This window comes from Vigna angularis, chromosome 8 (assembly GCF_016808095.1).
Source record: "Vigna angularis cultivar LongXiaoDou No.4 chromosome 8, ASM1680809v1, whole genome shotgun sequence".
Classification (NCBI taxonomy): Eukaryota; Viridiplantae; Streptophyta; class Magnoliopsida; order Fabales; family Fabaceae; genus Vigna; species Vigna angularis.
The window spans coordinates 35,094,926-35,121,416 of record NC_068977.1 but is presented as its reverse complement, the minus strand read 5'-3'; the positions used below and the strand labels follow the sequence as shown (position 1 = coordinate 35,121,416).

Sequence of the window (26,491 nt, the reverse complement as noted above, 5' to 3'; positions counted from 1 at the left end):
ATATAATATTTTGCATAAACTATTTAATATAATTTTTTAAAATTTGTATATATTTGTATATATTTTTTCTTTTAAAGTGATATAATCATGAGGAAGTGGATCGAATTTCTAGTTTTATTTTTTACTTTTTGTCTCTTTAATTAAATATGTGAAATAATTATTGATACAATGAGAATTAAAGGTAGTTGGAAATTAGTTATAAGTGAATATCAAATATTAATGTGAAATTTAAAGGATTTTCTTGGGTTCACTCCATAAAATGTTCTCCCATAATATAAGGAAAATACATGTGAATTTTTATAGAAAATTAAGTGTTTTCTTTGTGAAAACTTTATGAAATTCTAAATTGTGCGAAATTAATTTGATGTTGTTAGGAAAATTTAGGATGATTTCCAAATAAAATATTAAAACAATCTCATGTTTTATCATCAGGTTGGTATAAACATTTTAGCTCTTAATATTCTGAGGCTCTTATTATATTTTTTATTTTTTATTTATTTTCAAACTTAGGGTAGATATTGATACTAAAATTGTTTCTTGAATTAATGTATATCACAAATGGTTTGTTGATGGAAAAAAATTAAAAGAAAAATTAATTTGATCTCACAGAGTAATATATGGCAATTAACTTCATAATTTATCACTTGTCTACTTATCTTTCGTGGATATGGTATTAATATTTTTCTTAAAATCTAATTCCTATTTTTTTCACAAGAATATTCTTAAAAAAAACTTGTTCATACTTATCCATGATAAAATATAACGAAATATATATTCTCTAAGATATTTTATTTCTAAAAGTGTTATAGTATTTTTCCACGATGATTTACAACTTTTCTGGTACTAACGTTTGAGGAATTCACACATTAATTTTGTATGACATATATTATGTTTATAATATATATATATATATATATATATATATTATATAAAATAAAGCATATTTTTATGATAAAATAAATCAAACAAAATTTGATTAAGAATAATACTTTTATATTAAAAGGTATGTGTGATTAGTATTGTAGTCATTACTGTTTATGATTTGTAGTTTGAAATAAATAATTAAGTTGTTTTATAATGGAATAGCAAAATGTTTAGTTTCAGAAACTTTTACAATTATCAAGATACTAAAAAATGACAATTATCAATAAATTATACTAAAAAATTAAATGGTTACTAAAATAATTATTGTAATATGTTATATATATATATATATATATATATATATATATATATATTTATTTTTTTTTTCATTAGGTTTTTGGATTGAAATTCTACTCTGTTTAGATAAGAATGGGGTGAAAAGGGAAGAAAAGAAAAAAGGTGAAGTTATTACTGAAAGGGAAATAAATAAAAAGTAATAAATAATATGGTTAATATAGTAGAAAAAAAATAAAAAATAAATGTTTACAACAAATTGAAAAAAAAGACTATAATTTTTTTCATGAAAGTAATTTTATAACTATTTGAGATTAGAAAATTTTACACCATAAGCATAAACTTTTCACAAAAAAATTATACATTGACGGGGTGATAAACAAACACTTAATTTTTGTTCTACAAATATGTTGATACACACAAATTTTTTACATTTGGTACAATAATTTTTTTTTATATATATCAAATGAATATAAATATATATATACCCTATTATTATTCTTTTATTATTTAATTATGTGTTTTTATTTCTTCTTTTTCGGTCATGGGTGAGGTGGTCAACATTCTGAACCTCTCCTCCTCTCAATCCGCGCATTTCAGTGGTAACCATGGAATACAAAAAAAGGTTTAAATCTGCACTTCTAAATCTTCTCAGAGTGAATCATTTGGTACAATCACAGCATAAAAGTACAAACTTTAGGGCAAACGAAGAAAGGTAATCAAGAAGAACAAAATCTGGGAGGGAAAGCAAAGTGAAGGCGATGGTGCTTTCTGAGGAAGAAGTTTCGAGGCTGTTCCGAATCAGGAAGACGGTGATGCAGATGCTGAGGGACAGAGGGTACCTTGTGGGAGACTTCGAAATCAACATGTCCAAGCACCAGTTCAAATCCAAGTACGGCGAGCACATGAAGCGTGAGGACCTCGTCATCAACAAGTCCAAGAAGGATAACTCCGGCGACCAGATCTATATCTTCTTCCCGGAGGAGGCCAAGGTCGGCGTCAAAACCATGAAGACTTACACTAACCGCATGAACTCCGAAAACGTCTACAGAGCCATTCTCGTCACTCAGACCAGCCTCACCCCCTTCGCCAGAACCTGCATCAGTGAAATCTCCTCCAAGTTTCACTTGGAGGTTTTTCAGGTTGCCTTCCCCTTCTCTGAGTGCAATAATCATGAACAATGCAATAAAGAAGAATGTACGTACGTTTTATGAAAAAAATTCTATTGCCTTGTTTGTTAATACGTGTGAGAAAATCTTGAATGACATAACATGAAATGGAGAAAGTCAGAACTGTAGGAATTTGAAATGGAGAACTTAAAGGGTCTTTTCCTATTGGCAGGATTACTCTAAGTTCAAAAGGGTTGGTGTTTGTGTTGAAATGAATAATGTGTGGTCTTTCAGGGAGAGAGAGATGATTGGATACAAGTTGAAAATGCTTATGAGAACTTTAATGGAAATATAACCTTTTTTTTTCTGTAAAAAGAGAAATTCTCGAAATCACGTTTGACTTGTTATTCAAACAGAGATTTGCCTGTAATTGTTTGTTCTGCTTCCATCTGATGTGGTTTTTTAAGTGAACTCAGGGTTATTCGTGATCAGCATTTTCGTGCTGATGAACTATGGAGCAACCTATTGAAAGTGTGTGTTCGAAAAGGACAAGGTGCTTTCTATGTTTTGGGATTTGCTAAAAAGTTAAGTAAAATTACTGAAAATGGGTTGGAATATGGGAGGAGGTTTTCAGCTTGAAATGAAGCAAAGAGTGCTTCATGTTGATGTATATTTGAAACGCTATCCACTGCATAATTTCATTGGAATACCAAATGTTAAAATCCTTTGTATAGGAACTAACGTGGTGGTTTCTAGGTGTTCTGTCATTAGACACTAAAATGTAAAGATTGTTGAAGTATAGAGAAACTTACTAAAATGTATAGGAAATAACTTGCATAGCTTCTAGATATACTACTGTAATGGAACATTTTTTTTTATTTAATTTTGATTTTGTGCATTGTGAATGTGAGTTTTATGATAGAGTGTTGATTCAGGAGGCAGAGCTGTTGGTGAACATTAAAGATCATGAGCTTGTCCCTGAACATCAGATTCTCACTGAGGCAGAGAAGAAAACTTTGGTTGAGAGATACACTGTGAAAGAAACCCAGGTTGATCACTGTCTTCACTTTGTTCTACAATTTTTCTGTTGACACTGACATGGTGCTTTATTTGTAAATTTCCGGGGTGGATCCCAGCTACCTAGGGTTCAGGTGACTGATCCTGTTGCAAGATACTATGGATTGAAGCGAGGTCAGGTTGTCAAGATTATACGGCCAAGTGAAACAGCTGGCAGATATGTTACTTACAGATTTGTTGTATAGAAGTTTAGCTTTCACAGGACATGTTTCATAACAAGGGAAGACCTGCTTAATAAAAGATTTTTTAGAGTGGTATAAAAGTAAATTCGTAAATATTTAATATAAAATGGATAATATCTTATTATTCTTAAAGTGTGATGAAGACTTACATTATATATAAACAACAAGATGAATCATAATCATGTAAGATACTATAAATAATTAAACTATTACTTATATTTAGTATTAGTTACATATTTCACCTAAAAATATTACTTTTTACATGTCACTTGATTTTTATTTTGACTATATTACATGTATTTAAAATTTTTAATTTATAAAGAACAATAATTCATTTAAATATCAATTAATTTCTCCATTTTCACGTAGTCACAGTTCATACAAGTTTCACTTTCCACAACATTTTTCGATCCTCAAAAATAAATAAAAAAACAAAACAGAAATACTGCATTTTCAAGTTTCTGTCGCGGAAAATGTATTTTTATTTAGAGTAACAAATCAACTAGCGTTAAAAAAAAAGAAGAAAAAGCTTTATTGCAATGCTGTTCGAAATAAATTCAAATTATACAGGAGAGAATTTATCCGTAATCACGCGCCACTGAAACGAGGAAAGTAGAAAGCGTTAGCAGTGAGAAGAATTGATTCATTAGATTCAGAAGAAGGTAACGATTTTGTTTTCTTTTTCTTGTTTTGTTCACATGAAGAGATTTGAAATATGTTGCACTCAATTGTGGTTTTGATTCATTGGACTTGATCTGAAATCGAGTGTGTGCGTATGTGTTTCAGAGAAGAATGAGCGAGAAAGAGGCTGTGGCGGAAGTGAAGGAATGGCTTGCGAAGACGTTCGAAGGCGTTGGGAAACCCGTTCCGGAATTCGAATACACACCGCGCAGCGTCTCGCATTTGCACCATCTCATCACTCTTTCTAAAGCCAAAGACGAGGCCGCGCGCCTTGTAGCTCGTGATTTCCGCCTTAAGGCCTCCGAGTACCGATCCCAAGGTCAGTCACTCTTAGGGTTAGGGTTTCGCACGCTTTCTGTCGTCAAAACGACGGTGGTTTTCAATTGTGGAATATTACGTACTACTGAAATTGGACAGGCTAAGCTGTGATGCCATAGCCACGGATTGTGGAAACTATGGTGATGATGATTTGTTTCTAGTTAGAGTTATGGCTAGGGTTCCTCATTTTTTTTCCCAATCCGCAAAACGATCGTGATTATTGAAGTTGCCGGCAAATTTGGCTGCTATTGTGGCTACGCATTGGGATTTAAAACCTTGCAGCTGCCAGGATTGTGGAGATTTTGAAAAGCGTGGGTATGTTGCGAGACAGCTTGCACTCCAATATCGGAACATGTTCTCCTGGGAAATGTGGTTACAGTTTGGTTAATATTGCAGACTGAGGATCATTGTTCTGAAGTTATTGAGACTGAGAAATCATTTGAGCATAGACATTGCTTGATCACGATGCTATTTTAGTTGGATTTCAAATTCTGTTTTCTATTTCACCAAAAAATGAAAATTCTGTATAGATGTTTTTGGTATTGGTTTTGTTCTCGACATCATAATTTTGGTAAAGATCACATAAACTTATTGAGGCAGTTACGAAGCATGGAATAAGTTATATTAACCTACCGAAAGTTTATAGCTTTCTGCGTTGGTAACATTTAAGCATAGTCAATTTTTAAATCCTTTGGTGATGATGATGATTATTTGCAGCTGCGAGGATTAGGGAGATTTTGGAGAATGTGGGCTTAGCGCAGGAGAGCCTGCCCTCCAATGTGGTTACATCAGCACAAGTTCTAGCAAATGTGGCCAACTTGTTGAATATAAGAGATACTGAAATGAGTAGGTGGGTTTTGTTTGGTTTGTCCATTGTTGTTTTGTTTGTATCAATATTGGAAGTCTGGATTCACCCTGGAATCTGTGTTTAGCTTTCTTGTAGCTATGGGTGATATTTCCCTAAGGAAGACTGGAGTGGAGGAAAAAAGGGCTGAAGTTAACAAGGAATCCAAGCTTCTACTTGATTACACTAGAAAGGCAATAGCCAGGCTAACATATTTGAAAAGGTACATTTACAAATGAGTCAAAGCAGGGTTTTAAATTGCAATAGTCAATATTACAGAAGATTGTAGGTACGTAATTGCAGGTGCTTTGTTGCATTGCATGATATCACCCTAGATAGTATATTCAGCCTTTTGGCATCACTCTCGTTTGTTATCAGTTATTTTGTTAAGTTTACACAAACCAATTTTTATGCAGAACACTTGCTCAGTTAGAAGACGAGGTAGCTCCATGTGAGGCTCAGATGGATAATTGGGCTACAAATTTACAAGTAATGGCTGCAAAAGAAAGACAGTACGTGCAACAATGTGCCAACTACAAGGTATGTTGTCTCTTCTTCTTGTGGATAGATGAAGGCTTAAGAAATTAGTCCTTTGAGTTTTGAAATATATGGTTGGAATGTATATGATATTGGATGTGTATTTATATTTAGGGTGCGAGTCATAAAGATAGAGAAAACAAAAGGATGTGAATGTGAGCAATCGCAAAATGTAGTAGATAACTTTAGTCATTATGGAAAAAAAAGAATTATCCCATACGAATTAAAGCCTTTTTTATGCATTAATGTTTATGTATTGCGCCTTAAGTTTGTGTTCTTTTGATAGATTTTATTTATTCTCATGTTTATGGATTGTTATCTGTATACCTTATTATGTTTTGGTTAATTATACCGTGTAGTTTCTTTAGTACACTTTTCTGTATACAAGATCTTGATAAGTGGCTTACTGTACATGATGTTATTATTTTTTATCATAGTCCCCGTTTTCTTGTTATAGGCTGCAGCCTAGGATATTAATGGTGGTTTTTTGGCTTACTACTATGCCCCCCGTACTCTACTCTGTATGATATTATCATGTTTTTTTATACTTCGGATTCTTATCTTTTACACCCTGAATAACATTTGGTGCAGGCGGTGCTGAATCATGCAGGTTATACCCCCGAGGTTAGCCATAGGGTTTTGGTTGAAATGGCTGAGCATAGAAAGGAGCTAGAGAAGAAAACTAAGCCCATCCTTGATACTCTGAGGAGTTACCAAGATTTGCCTCCGGTATTCGTGATTTACAAGCCTTTCTGTTTGTTATATTTTTTGACTGTATTAAAACCATGTTGTGTTTATTCGTATATTTCTGTTGGTTGGGATTTTTCAGGATAAAGCTTTGGCTGCCTTAGCAATTGAGGATAAGAAAAGGCAGTATGCTGATGCTGAGAAGTATCTTGAAGATGTTTTGCAATCAGCTCTTGCCAGTTCTGAGTGACATAATACTATAATTTTTAAAGCCTTTTTCTTTGTAAATTTGCTTGCTTTCAAGATTCTGATTTTCAACCTCACTAAAGATATCTATGGACAAGAGTCACTTAAGTTGGCTGCCAGGATGGAATCAGGTTAGGTAGAGTTGAATATCAAATTGCGTATCATGCAGCCATCATCCAATTCACTGGACATATTGTTGCATATAATTCTTTCACATTTTATCTTAAAATAAAAATTTTGAATGGTGAGGATCACAATGGTTTGCAGAGAGTCATGAACCTTGCTAGGCACTGATATATAGTTGTAATCTTATGTTTAATCAATGATGATGATTGGTAGCATTAGTTGTAATCTCATGTTTACTCATTGATGATGCAGTAGTAATAATCCTAAGATTGCAAGGGCCTTTAGTCTCTAAGAGGAGTGTTAAACAGATTTTGGAGATGAAGAAATTGTAGCTGGCGATTATATCTACTTTAAACTTTTGCATTTCCCGGCTTTTTTCTCATTTTTATTCATGCGGTTCATTTTCCAAATTTATATGAGGCTTTTGAAATTTTATCGATATTAATTGGTTTCTGGAGTTGAGCTTATATTTGATTATTAATATTATTATGATTACGATTACTACTATTATTATTGAACTCATTTATTAGAAAAATGTTTATAAAAAGTTTATAAGTTTTGAAAGTAATTGTAATAAATTAAAATTTTAGGTGTTTACTGAAAAAAAAGGGTAAAGTTTAAGAATTAATTTGAACAAAATTAATGTATGTATAAAAGATAAAGTTTAAGTATCAATTAAGATAAAATTAAAGTTTGTGATATTTATAATAGTAGAGTTTAAACAACCTTTAGACTTGTGATTGTATACATTTTCAAATTGTATAATCTGAAATACATAATTTTTGAGTTTTAAATTCCACAATTCAAAACGTAAATTTGAAATGTGAAATTCAGAATGTTTCCTTTCCAACCTATGGACAATTTGGCCTTTTCCTATACCTATGCAGGTGTGAGGTGTAAGAAGAAAGTATTATGGTGTGAAGATAAATACGCCATATTTAAGAGCAAATTCTTGCATGTTTTTTCTTCTTTCAATCCCATGATTTCTAGCTACACCTTCATGATTTTCAAAATGACTGCCTTATCCTTTGTAAAAGTGATTTCTGGATTCAGTGTTCCAGAAATCTTCCAGGACAAAGTTTTTAAAATTTTTATAACACGATTTCAAGAATAAGGATAAGATTTTCGAAATAGATTTTAGGAACAAACTTTCAAAATACAGAAATGTATTTTGGATCAAGCTTTTCGAAAAAAAAAAATAATTCTGAGACAATCTTTCCAGAACATATTTAATATTATTTTAGTCTTCGATTGTAGTTAGTAATAATTGGGCTTCAAAAGAAAAAGTCTTCATGTTGGGTCCACATTACGGGCTTAGATAATCTGCTCAACAAACCCGTAATTTACAATAATAAAACCATCACAGCAATTATATTAATGGTTTACATTAAACCCATATTTTTTAATGGATAATAATATGATTATTCATATATCATTAATACTTATTTGTAATTTTTTTTTCATTTATCTGGGTATTCCCTCTCAAAATCCTTCAAACCAATCTTATAACTCAAAGTTGAAAAAGTTAAACTCATAATCTCTCACATTTTCTTCCAACTTTTATCACAACCAACTTTATAACTCTCCTCTAAACAATAATGTGATGGAGTTTGGTGTCTACAATTCCATTTCTTTTCTACATTTTCCAATAGCTTGATATTAGCATGGAAGGTCAAAGAACACATTAGAGAATAATCCAATGGCAGGAGTATCATTATACTATACTAAAAGAAAAGGTTATTCATAGCATAGCAAAATTATGCAACTTTCTGCAGCCTAGGTGTTCAACTCTTCTTTCTTGTATCAATTCAATGAGTCCTTTATATACAAGTTGAAGATGCTGATATCTAAAGGCTGTATACATGGTCTCAAAATATATGTAATCATAAATTTCCAATTATCTCTTCAATCAATCCACCTAAAACTAGGTCCTCTACTTCATTCACAACTTGCTCAGCTTCATCTGCAGTAAATCCATGCCTCCAACCCCAGTTCCATATTCCATTTATCAGTCCATTGTTTCCCTTTATATCTCTCTCCATCATTGCATATATATTATCTGAAGCCACTTTTTCACTGTAAGATGTTAGATGCTCAATGGCACTACACACTTCATCAACCAACCTCCCTAAAGAAATGTGCAATCTTGGATTCCCCGCACAAGTTAGCAATAAAGGGTTAACTGCATGTGATCCCTGCAAGCTTTTACGCTCAGTGACTTCATTTGCACAGTCCAAAAAGAGTATGAGATTGGATATTCGCTTAGTTTCACTTTTTGGTAGGAGCTTGGGACAGTCAACATCAAGATTGAGGAACTTCTCTGCATGCTCAATAAATGATTGACTTGTCAGAAGCAAATATTTAAGCTCAGAATTGTCTTTGTCAGGCTTGTAATCTGTTTCACTGATATTGATGATGTCATGAGCTTTCTCAGCAAGAATGATATCATTTTCACGTTCAGACTTGACCATAGAGTAATCATCACTAGAAGAACTCTGGTTTTGCTCAGAAACTTCTGTAATAAAAGAAAAATTATGTCAAAACTCATGAAGAAACCTATGGTTTATAAGAGTTTAATTTCCATGCACTGTCAATAAAAATAACTGGTGGATCTACAGTTAATATGTTTGTTTATAGTTTTAAGAAAATGAGGGGATGAAACTGCCTATCCTCTTTTAAGGTATTTATTGTAAAAGTCATGAACTCACTATACTTGTCAATTCATGATTCAGTATCAGTGCAATGGCTATTTTATCTTTATATGGCAGTTATCCAAACATTTTCAAAAATATTACATGCATAACCTCTCACATGTAATTGCTGAAATGTGGCACCAGTGAAGATAACTTGAGAGAAATTTACCTCTAATCTTACTTGCAGATGCATATACTTCTTCATGATCCATCGCAAGATCATCTGCTATTGTAGTTATTATTCTAATCTCAGGGCAATCATCTTTATGAGAAACAGCAACACTCATTGCTTCTTCTTGGCCTAACTGTTGATCCTATTCAGAAAAACAACGAATTAGAATTCAGATTGAAGGCCTTGCTTCATTAATGGATTTCTATCCCATACTCAAATTTCCAAGAGATGATACACAATACTGTTAGATTCGCGAGAGACAAAAAGATGAGAGCAAAAGTAAACTTACGACTGGTTTAGCTGCTTCAGGCTCAGCAACAGCAGGCCTTTGCTTCTTCATCTGTTTCTTATTCTGTTCCTTGGAATAAGTAATCTTTTGGCTCTTTGGTTTTGATATGGTATTTGAATTTGAAACAGTGCTCTTTCTGCTGGGAGTCTCATTCTTTTCACTTCGGGAGCCACTTTGTGGCTTCCTAATCTTGGTACTTGTAGAGCTGATTTCTCCTTGATCTTCTTGGGATTTTGTCACAAATTTGGGTTTCGAAACCTCAACTACTGGTATAAGATTTTGTTGTTGATGTTTGGATTTTAAAACCTCCTTTTGCGAAAGCTTTCTACTAGTGGCAATGGTCTTCACCTTAGCTTTTCTATCAACAGTTTCATTTACATGTGATTTGTGACTGACATGACTAGGCAGTCTTACCTTACCTCCTGGAGCCTTCTCGTTTTCAATAGGCTTGATTTCTTTCTCCTTCAACTCCACAACCTCTCTGACGAGCTTAGTTCTTTCCTCTTTGGTAAGCCTTTTGGATAAATGTTCTTCCATTTTTCTCCCCACGTTGGTGGTTGAGTCTTCCTTGTGTTGGAACACTTTGGAAGGGGCAACTTTTGCTTTTAGATTTCTGAGGGATAACTTTTCTGGAGGAACAACATGGTCATAACTGTTCACACATTCCTGATATGGACTACATCGAGGTTTCATAAGTACAATAGGAGGTAAATCACCAACATGTTTGTAGTGAGCATCAAAGGAAGGATGGACATGAACATTATGCTCTCTGACAGGACTCTTCTTCAAAAGTCCATTGAAATGAGTAGTCTCAAGAATTTCCTTCAAGGTCATCTTACGTTCCAGACTAACATTCTCAACATTTTTTCTCACCTTAGGCATATCTATGTCAAATACATGTCTCTTCTGATTCAGAATCTTTGGACTCTCCAGCTGTTTCTGTATAACAGCTGGGAATGATCTTGAAGGGGCTTCTTCTAAACCCATCAGCTTGGCAACCAGATTGGATCGTCTTTCCCTCCTCGAAGTTGTTGGTGAGAAAGAAGAATCAGAAAGCTTATCATTCCAAGCCCCAGAAGATTGGCTTGAGTTTGTGGAGTGGAATGTGGATGATGAATCCAACCCTTCAGTGGTTTTGAACAAATTTTGACTAACCAGGCTCTCCTTAATCACTTTCTTAAGCTCCTCAGTGCAGCTACTTGAAGAACCATCAGCTGAAGGCCAACGTCTTCGGAACCCCATTTGATAACTTTGTTCACCAAAGTGATCACAATGTGCAGTTCCATCAACCGGCATTGCATCAAATCTGCTGCTTTCAGGTTTCCCATTTTGTCTTCTCTTCAAGGTAGCCATGTGTTGTGAAGCTTCTTGCACCTTGCGCAGCATTAGTAGAGATTCTTGCAGGTCAAGAGCCCCTTTTAGCAAATCTTTTGCTATATCTTCAGAACTTCCATCATACATAAGACCCCTAGACCATGAATCAATCATGTTGTTCAACCTTTGAGCTCCTCTAGAAACCTCCATGAGCTGCAAGGATGATGGATCAAAAGACCTTTCAGCGGATCCTTTTGAAACCTTCTCCTCTTTGTCTTGTTTGTTAGCCAATGATGTCTCAGCCGGCCTCCTAGTTTTTGTCTTGTCCTTCATTTTCTGAGAACTGGTCCTGTATTTTCTTATAGCCCCACACTCAACTACCCCTTTTGGATCATCACATGTCATGAATGGTCTATACATGACTGAGTCTTGAGGGGGATATTCTGTCACAGAAATTTCATCAACAAACTGGGAGTCTAGTAATATTTTAACAACCAAAACAAACAACAATTGTTATTAAAACCTCAGAATACTTACATGGTCTTGTCTTCTTGGATCTCAGTTTGTCTACATGAGACAAAAACGAGGCTTGTTTTTTGTCCAACTGAAACATGTGCAATTAATTAATTAGTCGTCATCAACACAACAATTCTAGCAAAAAAGAGGAGGTAGATCAACATAGAAACAAACAAAAGAAAAAAAGTCTCGATCATTAGCTTGAACTGTCAAAATTAAACTATTTGCACATGTTTTCAATTGGGCTCTTGAACCAAGCACAGAAAGAGAGTCGGAGATCTGTAAGAAATTCTCCACTGAAATCAGAAAGGACCCAACTTGAAAATGATTCCAAAAACTCAAACTTTAATCACACATCATCGTAATATTCACGAATCCATCGGCAAGCTAAGACATTTCTGTAATTCACACTCCACTTTTTCTTTCCCAGATTAATATAAAAAAATTGACACTTTTCTTTTGTTTCTCCTCAGAGTTGATGATTGAACCAAACATTCAACATTCTCAGAAACTCACAGTAAAGAAGCTAAACCGCCAACCGTTTAATCCAAAAAGAAGTAAGAGTTCACGGTTTCATGCAACACTTACAACTTACCCTTGATTTTGTTTCAACTGTTCATCATAATCAGCAGCACCAATCCCAAACCCAGATGAGAAACTCATGAAAAACAGATAAGAAAAAAAAGTTGCATTTATGAAGAGGAAGAGCCAGGAAGGCTTAGGGAAGCTTCGTCCAAGGGAGCGAGGTGCAAGCAAGAGACTCAGATCCACATGGGAAGAACAAGACAGTCAAATAGTTGCATTGACTTTGTTTATGGATGAAGGGTAGATACAACAACAAACAACATTGAGCTTCCAAAAAAAAAACACAGTGTGAGTGTTTTTCTTAGTATTGTTCAAAGGGAATTGTTTGGAGACAAGAAAATCACTGAAAGATCATGGATGTGAAAAATGGCAGCAAATGGCTTTGGTGGTACACAATAGTTGCAGAGTGCCAAAGAAGCAAAGCAAAACCTGTTTCAAAAGCACACGGGTCAGACAGTCAGAGTGGAAAAATGGCTCCACGCAAACCAGTTGATCAAAACAAAAATTTTGGTACTTCTTTTCTTCTAAAGTTATCATGTCATTATTATTTTTTAAAACACATTACCTTAAAAAGGTTGTTTTCATGAGACACTTTTGAAAATCAATAAACTATTGAGAACGCAGTTAATGTCATGGTAAAGTAAAATAATTCTACACACCCTCATACTTAAGTATTATAAATTCATTAACTTTATAAAAATTAAAGTTAAAAATTATACAAACAATATCAGAAAACATACTGTGTAATAAATCATCCATATCAGAAAAAAGTTAAACCTGTGTAATGATATCAGTTAAACTGTATAATAAATAGTGTAGTTGTAGTTGGAAACCTGGTCTTTACGGCACTCTACTGTTATGAAGATTGAGATTGGTCAGCAAGGGCAATATTATTAAGGTTAAATTCGTTATTTGCTGTCATACGTAAATCATTGCATATATAATATAATATCTAGCTATGCCACCATATGATCTTATGTTTAATATTTTCTTTATTATATTGAAGGTTTTATTATTATGTTTTGTCACATAGCTTGAATAAAAAGTGCCTTAAAACAGTGCAGGTGCAGATAATTGAAGCAAACTGACAATAAAAAAAAAACTAGAAACTGAGCACTGCATCACAACCTAATAAATCATCGCATGTTCTAACTAAGTTTTGTTTGTGTCGGTATCGAAAACCAGTTAATGTAATGTTATAGTAAATTCATTTTTTCTGAACTTAGAACACCCCTTAATAAGATGCTAATGTTAATCTCTCGAAACACTAAAGTTTCTTTAAAAAGTTAACTTCTTTTAAGAAATGCTACTTCTTTACGTACACAGAAAATCATAAATTTGAAATATGGTTTAAACTTATTCGTAGTTCCAATATTAAAATTTGAAAATAACTCAAGTCCTCCAACAGGTGCTAAAAAATTATAAAATGTCTTCAGAGAAGGAAACAGGTTGCTGATTTTCTTGCAGAAACACGGTGTTTGATCCAGTTAGGTGATAATTAACCCTGTTTGATCAAGTTTTAGTCCCTTTGCATCCCTTAAAAAAAGTCCTTCTTCATTATAGTATTTTTATTAATTACAAGGATTTGAGTGTGATAAAGACAATTAGTGTGTAATGAATAAAGAAATTAAAAGATATAATAATAAAAGCATTTAAAGTCAAATGTTTGCTTAGAATGAATTATTAATTACTGAAGATCCACTTGTCCCTACACTCCAACTAAAGTCTAAATTTGCCGGCATATTACTCGATCTTCAAACCAAATTCTCAATATTTAATGTTCATAACAAAAATTTCTACTTAATATCTCTTTCCCAAGCATACCAAGATACCAAGGAAACAACTTTCCCATTGGTGAATCTGCAGTTAGTTTTTGATACTTTATTGAAGTATTTACTTTCCCAGAGCTTTTCTTTTCTTTATTTCTTTGAAAAAAAATTAGGAAAGAGAAAAAAATCTGAAAAATTGTGAAAAGATCTGTTTTTGTTGGAAAAATGTTTGATGGGTGCATTTGGTTCACTGAACAGAAAGAAAATCAATCCATTCATTGTTCACACACACCTCGTATGAACCTTTGTATTGTACCTTTCATCATCATCATAATCATAGTAATAATAATAATATTCATTTAAAGCCAAAGTGTTACTTAGTATTGCATTAGCTGAAAAACATAAAACCCCACCTATATCTGTGAAAAGAATTCCTCATTGCATGTTCTCAAGTACAGTAAGTAGCTTTGAACAATATTAATTCAGACCTATAAGATTAATGTATTAACTTCAGTCATGAATTTTGCAGAGCATGCATTAAATAATAAGCATTGATAAGTACCTAAACTCAATCAACCAAAAACTTCATAAATAACAATTGGCAACATTCCACACCAAAATTGCCGCCTAAAATGTCTTATTATCAAAAGAAAACACTATCTAATAACACTTGTTTAATCTTCAAAATTTATGTGTAACTTCATCACTGAATGAGACTACTTAAACAAATCAAAATGAGATTTTGGAATAACATATCATGATTTTGAAGCTATTTCTTAAACTTTGATTACAGAAATTAACTTTAATCACCACCGATTTTTGTTTCCCAAACTAGTCTCTGTCTTCAATGAATTCCAAGTTTTCACTGTTGAACTGAACTTCATCTGCATTTTACACCTGTCAGTTGGTACCCTGAACGCTCAAACAAGTTACTGAAATCACTTTTTTTAAATTAAGTCACAGGACTCTTGTTGCATTTCACATTTGGCCCCTATAATAAATGTAACTCAACCCTCACCACCTTTTTTTCCTTGTTTGGTTACAAATTTGAATTGAAGTCAGAGTCTGTTATTTTAAAAAGGGTGCAATGCAATTTAGACTTCAATGCTTCTCTATAACTTAGCAGCACAAAATTATGGTAGTTGTAATTCAATATGTGTGCATACCAAATCAATTAATTGATGCTTATTCAAGCATCAAAGTAAAAAAGGAAAGAAAAAAGAAGAAGACAGAAACTGTTGACTCAAATATCAAAACTTCACTGCTATTCCAAGACAGCAATATTACTGAAAGAAAGTTTTCCACTTCCCGCCTCATGAAGGAACATGGTTTTACAAAATCAAAAATTGCAAAGATGGGGAAAAGGTGTGTGCAATTGAAACTGAAATGGATTTAGACAAACAAGGAAAACAAAAATTGACGTGTAAGCTTGGCCCATTCCTCAATTATGGTCTTCAACCCTAAAATCAGTGTAGCCTTTTCCCTACTAAATACAACTTTTTTTTCTGCTTTACACTGTTAACTTTCCCCTATCAATTCCCCATCATCTAATTCAAAATTTTCATGTTCTGTCCATTTCTGGTGGCTAAGCAAATGGAGTGAAATCATGAATCAAAGAGGAAACTATCTTCAATTTCAAACTTTGTGGTTAGTTAAATGTGACCAACATGATATCATGAATTTTAGCAAATACGTATCTCACTGAGACATTCAAGACAAAAGAAGACTAGTTTGTAGAATATATAACAGAAGGGTCAAAAATCACAAAAGGTAAATTAGCTACCAACCCTTTTGGTTTCCCTTCTCATATATCACTCAACCTTTGCATTAAATAATTGAAAGGTAAACAAAGCAACTGGGTTTTGTTTTTCCAAAGTTTCTTTCACATCTATAGGAAAAAAAAACAACCTTGAAAATCTCCATGGAGACACCATCTGCAAAATTTGAATTTAAACTTAGACAAAGTATAGGTGGCAATAATCTTAGTACAGTTATGTCTTGTCATGTGGAGCTTGTGCAGAGACACTACATGGTAACACATTTGCTTCACTCAAAATTATAATGTGTGACAAAGGGCAAGCCAGCAAATGCACATAATCAAAAGGACAAACAAGTGTTATTTCAAATTTTGTTCTGTTTTAACAGTGAAAACAGAGTTTATATATAAACTTCTGTTATCTGCATTTATGTGAAATGTTTATACTGATAAAAATGACTGAGATAATTTTTTTTTAACCTGAATGATAGTAATTAATTATGTGAAAGTTTTTATATTTGGAAAAGAAAAAGTGAAATAAAAAGTGTTTGGGAAAAAGAATGTATCACAATGTTGGAAAATCCTTATCTGGATTTGAATGATGTTGAACACAGATTCTCACACACATGGTCCCACTGGTACAAAAGAAAACAATAAAAAGCCAGCTGCTGGTGCTGCTTGTATTTTTGTGACCCATGATGAGTGTTGGAATGAGACATCTTGTTATCTACCTTCTTCTCTCAGTGCTCATCGATTTGATGTTTTTGTAGTCTTTCTTTGTTTTTATGTACTTGTATGGTTATGTTATTATACACATAATGTATACATATGAGACTAATTGTTCAATAATTGCATAGTTAAACTGGTTTGTGATGCAGCATGTGACTCATATACAGGAAATGATTTAACACTGTAAAATAATCTTTGTAAGATAATGATAGTTAGAGACTATTACTTATCTCACCATGATAAAACTAAACAAGGTGGTGGTTGATCTCTCTTTGTCAATAATGATTGTTATTTTATGTTTTTGTTGTGGCTTTTTTTGTCAATTTTTTGTTATAGATCTTCAAAAGGTTGACCAAATGATATTAGAACAACTTTTATGCATAAATTATTGTGGAATTATTCAATGGTTGCTTTCCAAGTTCTTAATTTCCTCCTTAATTCTGGGTTAGAAGGATCATGGAGGGGACAAAGCAGTGTTGGTTAAGGTTGAGGAGTTTCATTTTAAAATTAAATTTAAATAATTATCATAAAAATTCATTATTTTTTACTAGTATATTTGATATTTGTTTAATGGAGGAAAATATAGTACATCGTTCATATTTCAAATTACTGTACTTTTTTTTTATATTTTTTCAAGATGGGCCTAAACACAATGTTAGGAGGAGGCCCACGTGTGAATTTTTTATATTGCAAAATATAATTCTATCAAAATAAGTTATGTCACATAAATAAAGGCGACATTAAATCTAATAATAATATTTTTTTTTGTTTTCTCTCTCAATCTCTCACTATGCATAAACATTGATGAATTTACTTGCATGATATTATTGATAAAAAAGATAGAGAAATTGTATAAATTCATGAAACATTACTTTAATTTTTAGTTTTATTAGAATAGTTATTCCTTTGAAGATTTTCCTCTAATGTTATAACAAAATAAGATAAAATAGAGATGCTGAGAATGTACATTAATATAGTTTGTGGTTATTGTGGTAAATTTTACTTTGTTCTTAGTATTTCTTTTAATTATAATGCCATGAATGATGAGAGAGTATACATGATGAAAAATCATATGTTTGCTTTTTCTAAGTTAAAGTTACTATCTTACGTTGATATATACTTCAAAAAACATGTCTTCACGTAAATTTCAATTTATATGCATGAGAGAATCACATGTAATTATAGAAGTATGTACAAGCAGATATGACTAGAGCAAATTTTTTAGAAACAAAAACAATTCTAATTCCTATCCTCTCTTAATATAATTTAAAATACTTTGAAAAATTATAAACTCCATGATATAAGTATTTAAAATGTTAAAAGTTAGAAGTTCAGTAAAGTAAGATAATTTATTGTTGAGAAGATAAACATTAAATAACAAGCACATATAAAGTTTATATTAATTATTTCTTATATAAATAGTATGTAAAACAAAGAGGTATACCATACAAATAAAACAGGAATTAATTTTTTTTGGAAAAATCTTTTATATAGAGGAAAATCAACATTACCTAATATAGTAAAATCTTTCACTCATAATCATTAATGAAAAACCCCAATTGTTATAATGAATTCTAACTATAAATCAATTTATTTCACTATAAATTTGAATCGGATTGAACTAAAAATATTTTAATTTATTTAAACATAGATTGAATTAAACCCGACTCATTTAACTCGTGCGTTAAATAAGTTTGAGCTGGATTGAAGATAGATTGAATCGTAATTCACTAATAATAACATTTTTTTTTAGTTTTTATGTATAAAATATCAAATATAAAATGTATATATGATTTATAATATCAAAAGTCTATAAAATTATGATTTTTTTAATATTATAGAACAATGAGATGGTATAGTTTTATAAGAATATATTTTATACAACTTAATTATTATAAAAAAATATTAATATACAATTCAAATACGAGCGAATAATTGAATGTACCTAAACCCGTGTAATGACAAGTCAGGTTTTAATTACATAAGTATTTAAACTCTTAATTTCATATTACAGTTCCATCTTGCTATGCTATTATCTCTCTTTTAAGTAGAAATTGTTGAAAAAAATAATTTTGATGAACAAAGAGAAAAATAATGAAGTCACATATGATTTGCACACTAGCTAAGTTTGTTGTGTTCTAATTATAGTCATCTCATTCTGTTGCTTTCCTTAAATTAATCCAAATTTCTTTTCAAATTAACAGAAAACATGACAACCATTGAATGTGTTTGTCAAAATGCCATTTTCTTCATTCATTCTCTCGTTCAACTTCTTTTCCTTCAATTTGTTTTGCATTTTTGGCATCAATAAACAGCTATAGTTAGATTAATGGTTTTGCTTGCCATTTATGGGGAAATCAATGGAAGTATGAACTTCTCATCCATTCATTCAGAAACAACCTCAACAGATTACTGCCCTGCCATTTTTTCTATTTACCTTGTCCTCAAACTAGCCTCGCTATTTTCTGCTTCAAACATAAACACCACAATTCTATGAAACAACGTCAAGTTTTTCATTTTCTCTTAAGTTTCTTTGCTGACATCCTTTGACATACTTTTTTATAGAAGGGGTTCTTGTTTCTCTCGTTGATCAAACAGTACTCTAAAGGGAATAAAACATCAAGAAGAGGGAACACATCAAACTTAACTTCAGGGCCAACATTTCACCATCCAATTACTTGTTCCTTTGTTTTTTTTACAAAAACAAAGGTAACAGCTTGACACTCAAAGAAGGTCTGATCAACAATGGTTCGGACTTTTCATCACCATAGTGGCATGCAGAAGTCCAAATCTTTTCATTTCAGAAGGATGTTTGAGTCAGGGAAGCATAGTCATGGTTTAGTTGATAAGGATCATGACGATGCAGGTGAAAGTGATAGGATATACTCAAAAAGCCTTGATTCTAGGAGCTCATTTAATCACTCCATGGATTTTCATGTCCCATATAGCGATCACAGTCCAGCACCAAGCTTGGGAGTTGAAGTACCCAGAATGCCTCCAAAGAGACCAACTGGTATATTTGATCTTCCAACTTTAACTCAAGTTAAGATTGTGGTTGGATTTCAAGTAGCAGTTAAATTAATCTGATCACAATCAAAGTGAAGAAATGAAATCATAAAGTGTTTGTTATTACTTATAAGAAGATCAAGAACACTAGGAATGAATTGCTAAACAGACTTTTTGTGCTTTTATTTCAGACACTGACTTGATGAAGGAAAGGTTTGCTAAGTTGCTTTTAGGAGAAGACATGTCAGGTGCAGGGAATGGTGTTTCTTCAGCCTTGGCTCTATCAAATGCCGTAACAAACCTGGCTGGTATATGCCTTTTTTACCTCAAATTAAGAATCCAGATTCTCTATTGGAGTTTTTTGATGATATCCTCTACTGATATTGGTACTTTAAAAATCTTTTTAATATATTTTAAAACATTAAAATCATTGTCCATCAGAGTATTTTTAAGGCATAGCAGAGAAACAGTACAGAAAACCCAGTAGAGAATCCAAATTCCTCAAATTAATGTGTGCCAATTGACTATTTTATTGTTCCTACTAGCTTGTAAGGGGATTGAAATGGTTTCCAGAAGATGAAGTGTGATTTAAATCATGTATAACAAATAGATACTGTAGTCATCTCAATTCTAGTTCAAACACATGTATATTTAGAGTGTGGCTGACTGAAATTTGTTCTCTCAAGTCTCAGTGAAATTTGCAGTCTATAATTTGCAGTCTATAATTTGCTTCTTTCTGATGGAATGCAGCATCTGTTTTTGGAGAAATATCAAAGCTGGAGCCAATGGCCTCAGACAGAAAGGCCAGGTGGAGAAAAGAAATTGAGTGGCTCCTATCTGTCACTGATCATATTGTTGAATTTGCTCCATCACAACAAATAGCTAAGGATGGATCATCCATGGAGGTACGCAGCCTTATTATGTCGTCCACTTCTCTTACCCCTACAAATTCAAGACTAACATATTACTAATTATAAGTTAGAGGTCCAAGAATCTTGGTTTCAATTTTATCATTGAAAGCAATATGTTCTGATATTGTGCAGATCATGACTACTAGACAACGAACTGATCTGCTCATGAACATCCCCGCCTTGCGCAAGCTTGATGCAATGCTCATTGTAAGTTGTTAGATCTTATCTGAATCACTTTGTTCAAATGGCTTCACTTCACCGACTTTGGATTAACTAGATAGAGATGAAACAGGACACCTTACAAAACTTCAGAGATCAAAATGAGTTCTGGTATGTCTCTAAAAATGACGAGGATCCTGATGGTATCTCTAACAGCAGGAAGAGCGACAAATGGTGGCTACCAACAGTTAAAGTTCACCCAACAGGGCTGTCTGATGGGGCCGGAAAATGGCTACAGTTCCAGAAGGACAATGTTAACCAAGTGCTTAAAGCAGCCATGGCAATAAATGCTCAAATACTATCAGAAATGGCGATCCCTGAAAACTATATTGAATCTCTCCCCAAGGTAATAAAATTAAACCAAACGAATCTCCAACTGGCTTAATAATTTCATTAGTACTCAAAGCTTGGAACTTGGGTCAATCTTCTCCTTCTTGTCTTTGTCAGAATGGTAGAGAAAGCCTTGGTGAGTCAATCTACAAGAGCATTACAGTGGAATACTTTGATCCTGGGCAATTTCTCTCAACAATGGACATGTCCACAGAACATAAAGTGCTTGACCTCAAGAATAGGATGGAAGCTTCCATTGTGATATGGAAAAGGAAGATGACCAATAAGGATAATAAGTCTTCCTGGGGTTCGGCAGTGAGCATAGAGAAGAGGGAACTTTTTGAGGAGAGAGCTGAGACAATATTGCTGATGCTCAAACATCAGTTCCCAGGGCTTCCACAATCTTCACTTGACATTAGCAAAATACAATACAACAAGGTGAAAACAACACTGCAACTTGTTTGTTCATGTTATAGTATTATGTCTAGATGGTCACTGACAAATTTTGAATGCTTTCAAAATGAGCACAGGATGTGGGACAAGCCATCCTAGAGAGCTACTCAAGAGTAATAGAAAGCCTTGCTTACACAGTTTTGTCACGGATTGAGGATGTCTTGTATACTGATTCAGTGGCAAAGAACCCTTCATTGGCAGTGAGCAGCAGAAGGGTTTCAGTGGATTCTTTACCAATATCTGGGAGGACTTCCCCAAACTCTGAGGATGAAAATTCCAACATTCGCTCTTCAGATACACCACCTTCAATGACTCTCTCAGATTTCATGGGTTGGACTTCAATCAAGGAGGAGTTGGACGCAAAGAACAGTAACCTCACTGAAGATTTAGAGGATTTCGTGGACGAAAATGATGAAAAGAGTTCAACTAAATCTCCTGATTGTGCTCATAAATCTTCTTATTTGGACAAGCTTGAGTATTTGAATGCTTTAAAAGTTCCCATAGCTCGACATTAATATCAATAACAAGTTGGAATGGGGAAGAGAGAAGAAATATTAGAAATATTGGAACACATGAAAAGAGAAGCTACTGCGTAAACACTCATCTAGGCTTTGGTTATGCAGAAGTATGATCCTACTTATGCTTCTTATTATAACCCGTTTGTACATTATGTCATTCAGACTTAGGTTGTGTAATTACTGGACTGGTTGTAACTTATTTATATCTTTACTTCAAAATAGTTGAAGATTGATAGTCCTGGTAAAATCACTGTAGAAATATTCACCCTTAGTTGGAACCCAATTTGCAGTTCGTTGGCACCTGAAGCCTTGTCATGTTCAGAAGTACAAGTTCAAAATGTATGATCATTCACTTGTGCTAAAACCTAAAACTAAATCATCATAACCATGACGATATTTGCTATCAAAATTGTAAAAGTAGCTACTTTTTAAGTGCCTCAACATATAAATATTTGCAAATAATGTTTGGTTCCAGAATCATACAACTTCCATGAGTACTTAAGACTAGTAGCATTTGCATTACAATCAATATAGTTTTTCATAGGATTCGTTTAGTACGCCGAATGAGCCATAAGATGTCACTGCCATGCAAGGATCTTCTATGGCGTGTAGCCTTCGGGGAACCCTGCAAAAGAAAATAAAAGCCTTTCACAATTACAAATCTATGACTCATAAAAACCAATTTATTATGTAACATCAAACAGGTTAGAGTACAGAAAACAAACTCACTTGAAAATGAAATGTAGGATTTGAAACTTTTGTTAAGACTGAGAAACCATCCCGAACAGGTACCACTATAGTTTTAGTATGGAAAGAAAATTATGTCAGAGATGCAACTAAAAAGAAAGCTTTGTAGAAGAACAAAATATTATACTTTTGGTATTAGAAGAACATAATGTTGTACCCATGGTCACATTGTTATGTTTGTTCAATGTTGTAACACTGGTTGGCTTCAAATTCTTATCTGCATGTGGCTTTTGGGTGTACAAGAAAAGTGGCAATTCCTCCTGCTTTTCTAGTATGTGTTTGTCTTCTACTTTTGTGGGATCTTCAGTTTCAGAATCTCTGGATAAAATAAGAATATATTAAAGACAAAAGTGAAATGTAATATATAGTTCATTTTCATCATGATGAGAATGTCATGCTCTTCCTTGGTTCTGACAATGAGAGAACATGTGGTCAGACATTAATTGTTGTCAGATTCATGAGGGTATTGAGGAATGAGTACCTTAATTTCTCACTGCTTGATCTCTCAAGAATGGGTGCTGATCATGGAAAAAAGGTAAAAAAGACACCACAAATAAATTAGATAAATGGAAAAGCAATAATGGACTGACAGTATAATGTAATTGATTAGAAACACTTTTGTCACTTTCAAAAGAACAAAATCAAATATTTACGTGAAGATAAATAACGAGAATGGAATCTTGGCACTTTCTCCCTCCATCTCATCTGTGTGAGCGCAAGCTTATCAGCATATTGTTCACATGAGAAAAGTCTCTGAAAGAATCATTCAAGTAACTGTTAAGGATCTGCTACATATGTTAAAGTTTTGTGTCTTTTTCTTCTGCAGTGTAGAATCTATTTTATGGCAATGATATTCTTACATTTGTTTTGTACTTTTCTATGGTAACTATTACTCTATTATTATATTTGTGATCATACAGTTTTCATCACTAACGTGTAAGATATTCTGTGAATAACGAGTTACTGTTTTCAAATAAACATAAATTAATCAGCAAAACAGACAAACTAGTAGGAAGCATATATAAGTTGTTTAATGTTAGAAACTGAATAGCGAATATCATTGCTCTCTGTTTTATGCAGATTCTAATTTTTAGATAACATACTGTAATGTATATTTTGAGCAAGTGCAAAGTAAATACTAACTTGTTTGAGGCACTGGATTCGTGACTCAGCCTCAGAAATTGCACTTGTTTGAGAAATAAGGCCTTCAAGATTAGCTGAGACGTTTCCAAGATGATCAACTACAGTGACTATGGCCCTGCATATGTATTCTTTTGTATTTTCCATCACACTGCAATGTACACAAATTCCAACACACATGGGTCAGCACATCCAGCAAAAAACTCTTACAAAATTAGAAAGCTCAATGTAAAAGATGTATAACTGAATATGTTGGAAACCCCTATGATAAAAATATAATACATAGGTAGTTGCAAACATCACCTAATAAACCAGTTTTATAAGACTGAGATGAATTTAAAATTCATTTTCTAACATAATATTAAGGTTTTTTCTATTTAAATTTGTTAGGTATATTGTATCATTCACCCACTTTAACAGGGTATGTAAACATGGACCACCATAGCATAGGAGAAATGAATCTTGAACCTCATAGCAAACTGTGAAAGACAAAAGCACAAGGCTAAAGCCAAAAGCAGAAAATAACATTCAGATAAGAGTATGGAAGAACTAACTCTCTCTTAGCTTCACTTTTCAAGAAAGTCGTTTCACAATAATCTGCAGCATGGTGCAGCTGAGACTGCAGTTCTCTTAGCTCCTACAACCACCATAAACAAAACATGGAACTTCATTGAAAGACTGCAGAATACTAGAACAACAGAAAGAATACACACAACAAGTACTCTTGCATGTATACAGATAGATATAGAAAAACATGAACCTGAAAGGAATTTTGAAAGCGCATGTCTTCTTCTACTTCAGCATCAGCTTCTGGTTTTTCAAGGCAAGGAAACTTGAAACTCACCTCCATGCTCGTGCTGCTGATTCAGAGGAAGAAACAAGAGTTGAAGCAGCAAAAACAATACCAAGTCAAATATAAGAGTTCCTTATCTTCTCCTTATGCTGAATGAGACGTGTGAATGTATATATGAGTATACTATATGCCTCATTTCTGTGAATCTTACAAGGAAGTGACAAAGAAGAATCATGTCAGGAATCGAGGCTTGTGTGCTGTGACATGTTGAAAGAAACAAAATTCAATAAAGAGCAGATTAGGAAGCACAGAACAGATGGTGGAAGATGACAAACAACAGTTTCAGTCCCGTGACATTCTGTTTTTCTCTTTTGTGAGCTTTTATGTTAAAAGGCATCGTAATGACTGACACTACACTGGTACTTGCATTACAGATTTTATTTTATACCCGTTTCAAAATTGACTGAACAAAATTTTTTGAAGCTTAGAACTACTGATTTGGATTATCTTCTAAAATTCTTTTGGTAAGGACAAGGTAATATTGCTTTCACTCTTGTAGCGTCTCACTGTTTCTATATGTAAACAAAATCACATGTTTGCCAAAATTTTGAATGGCCCATAAATGGTTGAGATTTTTCAGATTTGGCTTTAGATAAACGGCACAAGCAACTCTGCAAAGGGCTCATGTGACGGACAGACACATTTGTAAAGGATGCCACTCACTGAAGAAATGACAGTGTGCCAAGTGTCTCAACTGAGGAAATCATTATAAGACTTTTGTTTTTGCACTACGAATACAATGACACATTTACATTCATTTGATACATTTTACAAAGGTAAAAATTTATTTGAAACTATTTCTTACTTTTTATTTTCTTTTTTCTTGAAGAAAATGTAAAAGTTCACATTTTTGTGACCATTTTATTTTTGTAATGTGTGTCAAATGTAAAAGTGTTTCACCCAACCATTTCTCAAGGTAAAATAGTCATACAAAAGTGAATTTTTGTATTTTGAGAAAGAGTAATGCTACTATGATACACTCTTACATTTATTTAACAAATAGTACAAGAATAAAATGGTTATAAAAGTGTAAACTTTTATATTTTAAAAAAAAATAGTAAAAAGTAAGAAAGAATAATGAAAAATGAACGGAAAAAATTTATGTGTATAAAAGAATATTTTTCCTTTTAGGAAAAAAGAAAAAAAAAATAACAAAAAAATATTAAATACAAAAATTTGTGTGTCAAAATATTATTTTTTTTATTTTTTTATAGGTTACTTCGTGAAAATTCAAAGTAAAGAAAGAAAAAGATTCACAACACTACTTAAATCTGAATCAACTTACTTAAGAGATTTGACAATACTTCAATCCAAAAGAAAATGAATTTAAGTTTGTAACATTTTCATTTTTATCAAACTTATACATGGATTCTCATCAGTTTTAAAGTTGGATTTTTGAAATGATAAATGTATTTGAAATGTGTTCAAATTAATTTGAATTTATACATTTTTTAAAGGGAAATTGACTTTCACTTGATTTTAATTTTGAAGTGTTTTGTAAAAGACTATATGAAAAAGGATATGGT

The 26,491-nt window shown here is 32.8% G+C and overlaps 5 protein-coding genes across 9 annotated transcripts; 3 read left to right on the top strand and 2 right to left on the bottom strand.

Annotated features, from left to right (window-relative positions):
* The first annotated feature begins 1,697 nt into the window (after nucleotides 1-1,697).
* LOC108343976 (DNA-directed RNA polymerases II and IV subunit 5A-like) lies at nucleotides 1,698-3,632 on the top strand. The gene is made up of 3 exons (XM_017582437.2): nucleotides 1,698-2,300; nucleotides 3,203-3,316; nucleotides 3,404-3,632. Exons 1-3 carry the CDS (start codon nucleotides 1,920-1,922, stop codon nucleotides 3,527-3,529), a joined length of 621 nt encoding a protein of 206 aa, XP_017437926.2. The 5' UTR covers nucleotides 1,698-1,919; the 3' UTR covers nucleotides 3,530-3,632.
* A 195-nt stretch (nucleotides 3,633-3,827) lies between these two features.
* On the top strand, nucleotides 3,828-7,181 carry LOC108344775 (AUGMIN subunit 1). 2 transcript variants are annotated; one of them, XM_017583264.2, is made up of 7 exons: nucleotides 3,828-4,188; nucleotides 4,313-4,526; nucleotides 5,243-5,375; nucleotides 5,458-5,592; nucleotides 5,786-5,909; nucleotides 6,498-6,635; nucleotides 6,736-7,181. In XM_017583264.2, exons 2-7 carry the CDS (start codon nucleotides 4,319-4,321, stop codon nucleotides 6,841-6,843), a joined length of 846 nt encoding a protein of 281 aa, XP_017438753.1. In that variant the 5' UTR covers nucleotides 3,828-4,188; nucleotides 4,313-4,318; the 3' UTR covers nucleotides 6,844-7,181. The 2 variants fall into 2 exon arrangements, with proteins under 2 accessions (XP_017438753.1, XP_052723524.1); XM_052867564.1 differs by lacking the exons at nucleotides 3,828-4,188; nucleotides 4,313-4,526 and having other exon boundaries at nucleotides 5,243-5,371.
* Nucleotides 7,182-8,654: 1,473 nt separating this feature from the next.
* On the bottom strand, nucleotides 8,655-13,049 carry LOC108345983 (uncharacterized). 4 transcript variants are annotated; one of them, XM_017584872.2, is made up of 5 exons: nucleotides 12,545-13,049; nucleotides 11,971-12,037; nucleotides 10,120-11,876; nucleotides 9,828-9,972; nucleotides 8,655-9,477 (listed from the first exon to the last, which is right to left on the bottom strand). In XM_017584872.2, exons 3-5 carry the CDS (start codon nucleotides 11,851-11,853, stop codon nucleotides 8,849-8,851), a joined length of 2,508 nt encoding a protein of 835 aa, XP_017440361.1. In that variant the 5' UTR covers nucleotides 11,854-11,876; nucleotides 11,971-12,037; nucleotides 12,545-13,049; the 3' UTR covers nucleotides 8,655-8,848. The 4 variants fall into 4 exon arrangements, with proteins under 4 accessions (XP_017440361.1, XP_017440362.1, XP_017440360.1 ...); XM_017584873.2 differs by having other exon boundaries at nucleotides 8,655-9,480; nucleotides 9,828-9,963; XM_017584871.2 differs by having other exon boundaries at nucleotides 8,655-9,480; nucleotides 12,538-13,048.
* A 5,934-nt stretch (nucleotides 13,050-18,983) lies between these two features.
* Nucleotides 18,984-22,372, top strand: LOC108343719 (rho guanine nucleotide exchange factor 8). The gene is made up of 7 exons (XM_017582062.2): nucleotides 18,984-19,801; nucleotides 19,986-20,102; nucleotides 20,545-20,699; nucleotides 20,838-20,912; nucleotides 20,998-21,270; nucleotides 21,372-21,692; nucleotides 21,785-22,372. The coding sequence occupies exons 1-7, from the start codon at nucleotides 19,534-19,536 to the stop codon at nucleotides 22,220-22,222; spliced, it is 1,647 nt and encodes a 548-aa protein (XP_017437551.1). The 5' UTR covers nucleotides 18,984-19,533; the 3' UTR covers nucleotides 22,223-22,372.
* Nucleotides 22,373-22,634: 262 nt separating this feature from the next.
* On the bottom strand, nucleotides 22,635-25,356 carry LOC108343720 (probable protein ABIL5). Its single transcript, XM_052867563.1, has 9 exons — nucleotides 25,117-25,356; nucleotides 24,873-24,969; nucleotides 24,667-24,749; nucleotides 24,116-24,263; nucleotides 23,626-23,725; nucleotides 23,454-23,490; nucleotides 23,130-23,290; nucleotides 22,955-23,019; nucleotides 22,635-22,850 (listed from the first exon to the last, which is right to left on the bottom strand). The coding sequence occupies exons 2-9, from the start codon at nucleotides 24,960-24,962 to the stop codon at nucleotides 22,764-22,766; spliced, it is 771 nt and encodes a 256-aa protein (XP_052723523.1). The 5' UTR covers nucleotides 24,963-24,969; nucleotides 25,117-25,356; the 3' UTR covers nucleotides 22,635-22,763.
* Nucleotides 25,357-26,491: the final 1,135 nt, after the last annotated feature.